The sequence below is a fragment of the Porites lutea genome, chromosome 6, assembly GCF_958299795.1.
Source record: "Porites lutea chromosome 6, jaPorLute2.1, whole genome shotgun sequence".
In the NCBI taxonomy this organism is placed as follows: Eukaryota; Metazoa; Cnidaria; class Anthozoa; order Scleractinia; family Poritidae; genus Porites; species Porites lutea.
In genome coordinates this window covers 31422738-31433319 of record NC_133206.1, presented here as the reverse complement: position 1 = coordinate 31433319, position 10582 = coordinate 31422738, and the positions used below count along the sequence as shown (strand labels likewise).

General features: G+C 40.2%; 1 protein-coding gene across 1 annotated transcript; it reads right to left on the bottom strand.

The window, feature by feature from the left end:
• Positions 1-2365: 2365 nt before the first annotated feature.
• LOC140942175 (pyroglutamylated RF-amide peptide receptor-like) lies at positions 2366-10216 on the bottom strand. The gene is made up of 4 exons (XM_073391141.1): positions 10068-10216; positions 4036-4306; positions 3278-3535; positions 2366-2770 (listed from the first exon to the last, which is right to left on the bottom strand). Exons 1-4 carry the CDS (start codon positions 10214-10216, stop codon positions 2366-2368), a joined length of 1083 nt encoding a protein of 360 aa, XP_073247242.1.
• Between the last annotated feature and the right edge of the window lie 366 nt (positions 10217-10582).

Here is a 10582-nt window from a genome sequence, read left to right as displayed (position 1 = left end):
GTATAAGTGGTCCAGTTCGCGTCTTATTCAAGACGCGTCTTATGCAAGGCGCGTCTTATTTTTCCTCGTGTAAATGGCCCTATTAATGCCATTGTCCACTTTGCTTCGCGAACTTTTTTGGGGTAATTCCTTCCCGTTTTAGTAACTTGTTGCTGTAGTACACTTAACGCGGAAAAAAAATGACAGTGTTAATATTCATGTATTAAACGTTATCAGCCACTCAGTTGTGACCTAGAAGCCATACCAGGTGTTAAGTTATGTCTTTAAAGGCTATTGATATGCTCCTGGGAGTATTGCATTTTCCCAAGAGCATTTTAAGACAATACGTTATGCAAAATTTGGGGGGCAGACAGAGTGTATTATGGGGAATTGGAAAATAGTCAATATAACCGACCTCGATACGATTCTAACCTCGAATTAGATCCCTTGGGAAAACCGTCCGACATCCCCTGTGCTCGCTGGCAGTGGCTGGAGAGGGGCGGGACGGGGCGGCTGTGAGTTTGCTGGGTTACAGGGTAGGGGGTGGTAGGGATTCTCATACCAAGTTGGGGAAAAAGACACGTTGGTCTCCCACTGTGGGCAGAAGATCAAGAAAACTTGGTTTTGATGCTGTCGGTGGGGTTAACTATAGCGACCTTACGATCCGACAACGGCGACATCCATGAAAACGTCGCTGAAAGATAGACTTCGCATCCTTTTAAACTTTTTCGCGATTATCCCAATTCGCCCTGTTATTAAAAAGAAGTGAATTTTGATTGGAGCTGAAGAGAGGGGACCGCGCCCGAATTCAGACAGAGATGGTAGAATTTATCGCCTTGCCGTTCTCGTTCTCAAGCGAACTTAAAATTTGGTCATTTCACGTCGTAGTTGTTCAGGACAGCAAAGAAATGTACAAAAAAGCGTGATGCACGTGCAGAGTTGTTGTTTTGCTCATTAAACCTATTGCTTTTTTAACGTTCCCGTTGTCGTCGCCGACGTAGTGTCGTAAGGTCCCTTATGAAAAAAGGGGGGTGTCAGTGTAATGCTTCATGGTTCTGTTGGCACTCGGTTGAATGGCGTGAAAACAAACGCTAGCCAAGTGTGGGAGGTGGCTTAATATACATCTACGAAATGCAGTGGGTGCAAAACGCATCCTCACTGTGTGCCTTGCTATGCACGTTCGAAAACGTTCGGTTTTCCTAACATAAAGCTCCGCTTTTTGGTTATTATCATGCCATGAGCATGTCCGTTTGTTATTTTTAATGGATTTAGCGCATCAACCAACACCATGATGGAAACGTTAATAGCATCCATGCATCCTTTGTTGTCTACTCGCCAAATGAAGAATCATTATTTACAATTTTGACCGATTTGCAATATTTAACTAATTACAACACTTAACTTTTAAAGCATACTTCTACTTACAATTCTCATCTAAGAAGCATTTACAAAATCATCTATAAGCTGGTTCCTTAAAAGGTCAGTACAAATAAGTATTTTAAATGAACAGGAAAAGCCTAATTCAGTTTGCCCAGCTCGGTAAGCAATTCGCTTGCCGCTGTGGTCAAATTATGACGTCAGTTATAATTCAGTTTGTTCGCCTCGTTGCTCCATTCACCTCGTTAGAGAAAGTAGTGAACTACAGTAGAAAGGTTATCTGTTAAAAACGATTCTGCTGAGTTGATTGTATAGGCCGTTTTGAAACAAATTGTCTTCTCGTGACAAAATTTCATCGATTGTTCGTGGTCCACAGCGACCACAGCCGATTACTGTTTGGGCTCATGGAACGAAAAGCATCCTGGGTTTCGATGGGTTAAAGCGTGTTGAGAAAGAATCATAGACTTTCACTTCTTAGCGCTCACAAAATTATCGGATGAAAGTTTGGCCGCCATTTTACTTGAGTTTACGCGGCGAGGACTGGAACCTGCCAACTGAAACAGCGAAACAAATTTCCCCGGAAAATCGAGTTGTCAGACGCTTTCAAGAAAAAATCGGGTGGCTGCCCTGTGCGGGCAGCAACAATCAAGCAGCTATTTATAATTAACTGGCAAAGACTAAATTTTTACTGACATCTACCCCCCTTCCCCTCTCCAACTACGTGCACCTTTGTGTAATTCAAGTCCAAACTCTTTTTAAGCCACAATTTTTTCATGTTGGTTCAAAACCTGTAGTGTAGGAAGCTTTATCTTGTAACCATCTGTAGGAGGACGGCCCAAACATCAAAAACTTTTAAAAAGAAATAACTAGGTTGAAGGGTTTAACAGGGTCTGCTTGAATCATAGCAGGCAGTCCTGAAATTTTAAGGTGGCTCCTACCTGATATAATTAATTCAATTTGTGAAAAGGTTCATCTTCTTTATAGGCTGATAATACGGTTCTACCCTTAATTAGATGGCTATACATTCTGCACTCGGTGCCCGAGCATTGGAAATTTTGTTTTCCGGAATTCTGATAACTGCTGCCAAATAAGGTGAGTGAGTGAAGGCCTCAGCTTTACATCCCACTCTAACGTCCGTCAATTGCAGTTGTCGGGTCACACTGCAAGGGCAGCTGACAGTTGACTTGATCTTGGCCCTGAATTTCTGATTAACTAAAGCATATACAATTGGGTTAATAGCCGAGTTGAACAAGATCAACGTGCCAGTGGCTATATATGATATATCACTGCTTGTATGGTGAGAGGAAAAAGAGGTTAGGATGAAGCTAATCGTGTCAGCAAGCCAGCATACTCCAAAGATGACACTAACAGTAATAACCATCAAGGTGACTCGCTTCCGTACCCTCAGCACGCCCTGTGGAAGAATAAGTGAAAGAGTGGTGAATTTAAGCACCTGTATTGTTAGCTGTATACAGGGTCTGGAAAGGTACTCTCGGGATCGGGAATTTGCGGGATTCGGGAAAACGCAAAATTTCTGATGTTGACCGGATTTGGACGCCACTCTTAAAGCGGGATTCACCAAAATCTTGGAGATCATGACAGCAGTTTAGGATGCCCGATTGTCGTGAAAAAGGACCGGGAAGTGGGGATTAAACCCCCCTTTCTGACCCTGTATATATACGAGGCTGTCAACCCCAATAAAAGCGCTTCATAAATAGAGCGGACCTGCTTTTTCTCTAGTTTCAGGCAGTTAATTAGAGTAACCCTAGGGTTAGGGTTAGGGTTAACTCCAGCGCACATGATCAAGGCTAGTGAAAATTACATGAGCGCCACTTCGACAAGTCGGAAAATTTTTGCGCTGCAACGGTCCTACGAGTAAAAACGGTACCGGCTTAAGGTGTAGAAGAATGTTTGTTCAAACCTGTTGTAGAGAGATCTCTCTTCCATCATGCACTGCACGTTTGAACCACAAAGTGTACGCGACACGTGAATATAACGTAGTCATGAAAGAAACAGGTAAAATTGCCGTGAAAAGAGACCAAATCACAGAATAGGCCTTCTCCATCCACTCTTCAGGGTGAACGTCGAAGCATTTACCTTCTTTCTCGTCATAATCACCAAACATTAAGGTTGGAATGTTCAAAATCACTCCAACGATCCAAGAGCAAGTTACGATCACCTAAAGAAGAAAAACAAGAAAACAGCTGATGCACATGCGCATTAGATACCATTTTTTAGTAAGACACGCGAAGGGACACGCGTGAATTATTAACAGAAAGCGAGAAGCCCATCCGAAATATCTAAATAAACTTTATGGAGTTGAAATATTTATAAATCAAAGTCGTGATTATAGATCATATGTGCTCATATCAGAGCATTCATAGACCATTGAGAATTCACCGATGGACTTGTTCAGGGAAAGCCAAACATCCACGAATACTTCCGAATTCGAAGAATTAGAAGATCGAAGTAGAACAGGGTGAGATATGACACGAAGTCTGAATCAGTCGTCGAAGATTCAAGGTCAAGAAAGATCGATTCTTCAAATATTTGTAACTTGTCTCCATCGATTTTCGAAGTCTTTTTTTCAGCGAGGTTTTCATTGACGTCGCCGTCGTAGTTTCGTAAGGTCCCTGTACGTAGTGCCGTACGTAGACGTACGACATTCCCTAAACGCACCTTCATTTTGCGATCAGTAAGCTTTCCTATGTTCTCATAGGGATGCACCACTGCATAGTAACGTTCAGTTGCTATGGCAACCAATGTGACAACCGAAGCAACAGCTCCGATATAAGCCAAGGCTGCCCCCGTCACCAATCGGCATAATATCGTGCCAGACTCTTCATCTGGGTGAGCAGGGGAGCTGAGAAAAATGAATTGTGGTAGAAAGAACGTGGCAGCGGTCATGTCGGCAACAGCTAAGTTCATGAGAAGGAAGTTAATTGAAGTTCTGGGGGAAATAAGTGAAATAAATTTATTTAGTATATACTAAAACAGTGGATAGTGTTTTTCGCGCGCTCTGATTGGCTACTCAATCAGTGAATATCCTACACTATTCACTGATTCACCTCCAGTTCCTCCGAGCGAGCGACGCCAAACTCGTGTAAGTTGCAAGCAAAATGCCTTCCCGGTTTGCTGCCGTAAACAAACAAAGAAATTTCACAACTAATCAAGCAAGCTGTTTCCGAATACACGAAGAAGGTGACGAAGTTCGGATTGGAAGTTTTAACAGGTAAAGCTTTGTCTTTTTGACACGAATTTATCGATAAAACCGGTGAAAAAGTTTTTTGTTTACAAATGCAAATGAAGCTTAAGTCTTGCTTACTTTATTTAGTTGAGTTGTTCTTAAATAAGCTTAAAACTAAATTTAATAATCTTTTTTTTATAGAATGATTTTAAATACAAAAAGTATTCACAACTCCTTTGAAGAAATTTCCCCGCAAGAGCTAAACAAATGCCTTCAAAAGTTTTAGTTGTCGACAAGAAAAAGCGACGGCCGCGGCCGCCCGGTCATTACGCGCCAAAATTGTAATCGTTGGCAACAGTATTTGAGTTAAAAATCGTCGTTTTTGTGCTCAATTATCTCACTGTTTTAGTATATACTAAAACAATTATTCACCTCAGTGTCGGTGGCTTGTCGTGGATATTTACCTCACTGCTTCGCAGTTCGGTAAATATCCAGGACTAGCCACCTCCACTTCGGTGAATAATTGTTATTTATTACAGATTTATTACAGATTCACTCCACTACATTACAAGCAAATAATGAAATGAAATAAGCTAACACTACTATAAGAAAAAAAAAGTTGTGGAGACGGAGACAACCAAAAGCGCCAATGCGCCATACTAGGGATGTCCCCACTAATTAAAATATAAGAAAAATATATACAAATAGAAATATAAATGTTCTAGTTATTCTTAGTAAAGCTTAAAACATTTCTTTTAAAAGTTGCAATACTGTTTGATTCTCTAATATGACTGGGTAAACCATTCCATTCATCTACAACACGGTTAAAAAAACTATATTTAAAACCATCAGTTCTACTAAAATTTGGAACAAGGTCCTGTGTGTCACTTTTCCTCAAGTTATAACCTGTATTTCTGTCCTTACAAAATATTAGCTTATTTGAAATGTCAATATCATAATGTCCATTAATTACATTAAAAAAAAATGTAACATCTCTCGTGAACCTCCTAATAGATAATGACAACAATTTTAGCTTAGATAGTCTAGTATCATAATCATCATCAGACCTAGTGATCCATCTGGTAGCTCTTCGCTGAACAGCCTCCAATTTATCATTATAAAATAACTAAGATAGTACGCGCGCTCTGATTGGCCGAGAGCAGTGTTTGCATGAGAGTATGTAAACATGGTTGTGGCGTCAAGTTGTTTGGTTTTTCGCGCGCTAATCACGCAAGCACAAATTTGAAAAAGTTTTCGAGTTCAAAACTCAAAAAGTTTACTTTATTTACCCATTCCTTCGTCGGCTGAAACTTGGAAAATCGTTACAAAAAAGGTGTGTACATTTTTCTTCGCTTAAGCTGACCGTTTTAAGCGGGAAAAATCCGTATTTTGCAAAGCATCTTTTTGCAAAACAAGAACTGATTACGCGTGCAAGACTTCGTGGACAGGATTTTGCGACTGGTAAGAATTTCTCTTTTAATCAGAGCCATACAAAGAGTTTTGCGTTTTTTTCTCGGGAAAGTTATTTTATAAAAGCAATAGAAAACTTTTTTCCTGTGTTTGCATAGCCTGATATAAACACTCGAGGCGTTGGGAGAATTCTCGACGGTTATGCAAACCCTCGACTTCGTCTCGGGTTTGCATAACCGTCTCGAATTCTCCCAACCCCTCTCGTTTTTATATCAGGCTATGCAAACAGGGAAAACGTTTTCTATTGCTTAAATGTTACATTTAGTATGAGGGTTCCAAGTTTCGCATGAATATTCTAATAAAGGTCTCACAAGACTACAATAAAGTCTGTTCATGGTATCAATATCCTTTAAGTATCGGCAGGAGAAAGATAAAGACATTATTCGTGAAAGATATTTGTCGACTCGGACACAAATGTTCTTTTTTTCTCTGTGTGTGGTACCCGTTGATCTGCCGATATGTGTCGCTGAAACAGCTTTAAACGACAGTTTAAACAGGGTACAACCCTGTTCCCAGGGGTCTCTCCTTCTCGTCGTAGGGAAGAACCCTGGGAACATGGTTGAACAGGGTATATACTTTTACTATTGACAGGATGTCTTTGAGAACGAAGGCCCTTGAACAGTGCAGGGTCAACTTTGGCAGACCGCGCAGTTTACATTTACCGTACCAACGTGGTACCAACGCTTTTTAAAAATCTACCATGTTAATTTAAAAAATACTTAATTCGGTAAGCGAAATGAAACGAATAAGGGTCATAAATAACAGTCGCTGCGTCTCAGGGTAGCAAAATCAGAATGGTTTTTGCCAGTTTCAGTTGAACGCCCCAGCGGCACACCCTACCAAGTCAGTGGTCACAGTGGTTTAACGAAGAAAGCTGTTTGCAGGTCTCAAGGCACACATACCTCATGTCTTGGTTTTTTATTATAACTGCGCACACCAGCGAGTTCCCGCCGATGTTCAAGATGACCAAAAAGCACTGCAACGTTGTTATGGCGATCTGTGATGCTTTAGAACCCGTGAAAACATACATAGCTTTCGAAGTTAGGTCGATTCCCACTTAACAGTTTTGTTAAGTTCAAATGATTCTTTTCGATCGAAAGGTCCCCAGCCTTGACAATCCCATCCCTTCTGGACAGCGTTGAATCTTCCGGACTTTTCTAAGTGAAGACGAAAAGGAACTGGTAGCCTGCTTCGACTCTTCCCTTGGTGACAAACTTTTTTTGCTACTGTCTGTTAAAACGAAAAAACCGCTGCTCACCCAGTAACAGCTAGATGAAAGTTTTATTTTGCGTTATTTTCTTTAAAATAATTATCAAATGTTTTCTTTTAAAAATCCCCTGCGGATTTGTTTATTTTGTTTCAACAGGGAATCTTAAATTGTTATCTTGTTATCTTGTTTAATTGTTATGTTGTTGGCGTCTGTTTTCCTTACTGGTTTCATGCCAAATAGAGTCAGCATCCCATGAAGTGAAAGAAATTGTAATATAGCCACATTTCTTTGAAATTTAAGTAAGATTTTTATAGCATCTTACTTTTAAACGCAACAAAGACTAATATGTCGGTAACTTCCTCACTTATTTATCTTTAATTTTCCAATCTTTGTCCCGGGGGTACTCAACAAAGTTTTATACGGGGAGTGTCGGCCCTGAGGTCCAACCCCTTACCCTTTTAGTACCATTTTTGAAAGATAATGAACCCCTTTCATATACCACCCATTGACAAATGGTACTCCCTTCACGTACCTACGTAGTTTAGGTTGCTGCATTTCTTACAACTGCTGTAAATGCAATGTCTTTTGATTAGGGATAAGTCATCAAACCAGGAAATTTCTCAACTTTTTCACAGCCATAAAATCCTTCTGTTGGTCCTTTTAGTTCCTCAGTCAATCTGTCATTTTGGTCTGCAAAGTATGCTTACCAAAATGACAGATTTTCCTACCTTTTCATATATGAAAGGGTAGGAACCCGTTTCGAGACTCTTGTTGACGAATATACAAAGCGACAGAGAAGTGACGTACCTAAACAGATAAACCACAGATTTGGGAAAGGATATCTGAAGGATATCCTTGTTATATATTACCTTGGATTGTCTTGCCGGCTGCCTTAGTAAGAATACCTTAATGAAGGTGTCCCCGATTAGTAGCCTACGTGTAGCCAGCTAGAAGATATCACACGTCAATTAACTGAAGTAGTTTAGTTCAGTTCAAGTAGATTCATAAGCAGCCCAGCAGATTATCAAAACGATTCCAGTTGACCCAAATTACAGAATTGGCCGGCGCAGATGCACTGGAGCCATGCACCTGTTTTCGATTGTCAAACACCCCCTGTCACCTTTTTTTCGCGAAAAACCGCAAGAGAGTCGCCAACACCAGATTACATGCCGCTAATTTTTAAAAATACTCTGTTTATTCAACCTTTAAACAGCTAAAAACTTCTCGCCTAATAATATTGATTAAACAAAAAAACAAGGAAACATGTCATTGCGCCCATTATATTGGGTTCAAGACAAATTTGACGCACTTTTTCACACTTCTTTCTGTGAAAACACAGACATTAATTAAAAGTGGAAAATCAGTCATGCAGGTTCGGTTTAATTACGAGTGAGCAGTTACCTTTGACAGCCATATTTAACAATTATATTGAATTTGGTATGATGTGAATAATTACGCAGATCGAAGAGAATGTTATCCACTGACCCCGTCCTCGAAGACTTTTTATTGGCACAGTTTCAGGATATAAACAGGTTCTTTTTTTTCTGTAGATACATGTACTCCTCATAAAGTAGATAACATCTATCGAACAACATGTTTAGCGTTTTCTTCCATTATCCGTTATCTTCCGTTATCAGTTTTAGTCAGAAATTCAGCTATTTCGCTATTTCTTAGTTCTCGCGTGTAAATAAACAGCTAGGCGGCTGCGCCTGGAAACGAGGTTGACCGATGTATGTTGTCTAAGCAGCCTCGTTTCCAGTCAAATATACAATCAAATCAATGTTTGCATCTTCCAAATTTGGTCAACGCCAGCTGGTTATGAAGAATTAGCCGGGGGATTTTAGCCAGTCAGAAAGGTAGGTGCTCAGCCTTTGATATGGAAATCATTTTTCATTCTCATGCAAATAAAACTCATTTTCACAAGAAAGGTTGTGTACCTAGCCTCATTTTGAAAGTGAGGGTTTTTGGAACTCGGAAGTGGCCTATTGCACAAGGATGTTGCCTCCTGACCTGCATAACGAGCTCTGAGTTTATCACGAACACGAAGCTAGTGTTTCATTTTAATGATCGGCTTTTTTCAGCAGTTGCAACGGGGACAGGACACGCGACGCCTTCTGGGTCACCTGTGCGTCATTTTGTCTTTTTTCGACTAAGGCAAAACGTAATTTTTGATTGAGCTTTGCCACAAGCGTCACAGGCAGCCGTTTGAAGATTTGGATACTCACCCAGATTCCTCAAGCGCTCTTTAGAAGATATTTTCAAAACATCAGAACTCTCTTATTACGTTTGGTTTAAATATTGCGCCCTTAGTGAAAAGAGTAAAGCTTACGATAAGAAAAGAACAATTCTGCGTACAATAAAATTTGATGCACGTTGAGAACTGTTTATTATTTAACAAAACTACCTAAGATACTTAATTAAAACCTTAACTTATCACATGGAGTGTAAGACGTAGGGCCGGTTACTGCAATTTTCCAGTACAGTTACATGCAGTTACACTGTCAATACTACCTGGTAAATGCCAATTGTCTTTACACTTATATTACGATCTGGCAAATATCCATTGTTTTGACAGACTATTAATACTGTCGAGTGACTGTCCTCTGGCTTAAAAATTATATTGATGCTGTCGGGTGAATACCCACTGTCCTTGCAACATTAAAACTGCAGGGCAGAATGCATGCCCACTGTCTTTACAATATTAATACTGTCGGTTGAATGCCCTCTGTCTTAACGATATCGGTACTGTTGGGTGAAAGCCCTCTGTGACTGTCGAGTGAATGTCCACTGTCTTTACAATATTATTAATACTTGTTGGGTGTCAATGCCCACCACCGTCCTTACAGCATCAACACTGCCAAATGAATGCCTACTGTCTTTGAAATGTTAATACCACTGCCGGGTAAATGCCACTGTCGCAAGAACATTGATACTGTCGGTTGAATCATGCCCACTGTCTTTACAATATCAATACTACTGGGTGAATCAGCCATTGTCTTAACAACATTAATACTGCCTGGTAAATGCTCTTTGTGTTGTCGGGTGAATGCCCTGTCTTAACAATATCGATACTGTTGGGTGAATGCCCTCTGTCTTAGCAATAATGCCCAATAGAAAGGTTTTCTGTTAAAAATGATTCTGCTGAGTTGATTGTCTAGGCCGTTTTGAAACAAATTGTCTTCTCGTGACAAAATTTCATCGATTGTGTTCGTGGTCCACAGCGATAAACAGCCGATTACTGTTTGGGCTCATGGAACGAAAAGCATCCTGGGTGTCAATGGGTTAAAGCGGGTTGAGAAAGAATCATAGACTTTCACTTTCTTAGCGCTCAAAGTTTAGCCGCCATTTTAGTTGACTTT

Coding starts and splice junctions, on each gene's coding strand:
- LOC140942175 (XM_073391141.1), bottom strand. CDS start 10,216: ATGGCTGATTCACCCAGTAGTATTGATATTGTAAAGACAGTGGGCATG. Junction 3,536..4,035: donor TTACTGATCGCAAAATGAAG/GTGCGTTTAGGG, acceptor TTTCTTCTTTAG/GTGATCGTAACTTGCTCTTG. Junction 2,771..3,277: donor GAGAGATCTCTCTACAACAG/GTTTGAACAAAC, acceptor ATTCTTCCACAG/GGCGTGCTGAGGGTACGGAA.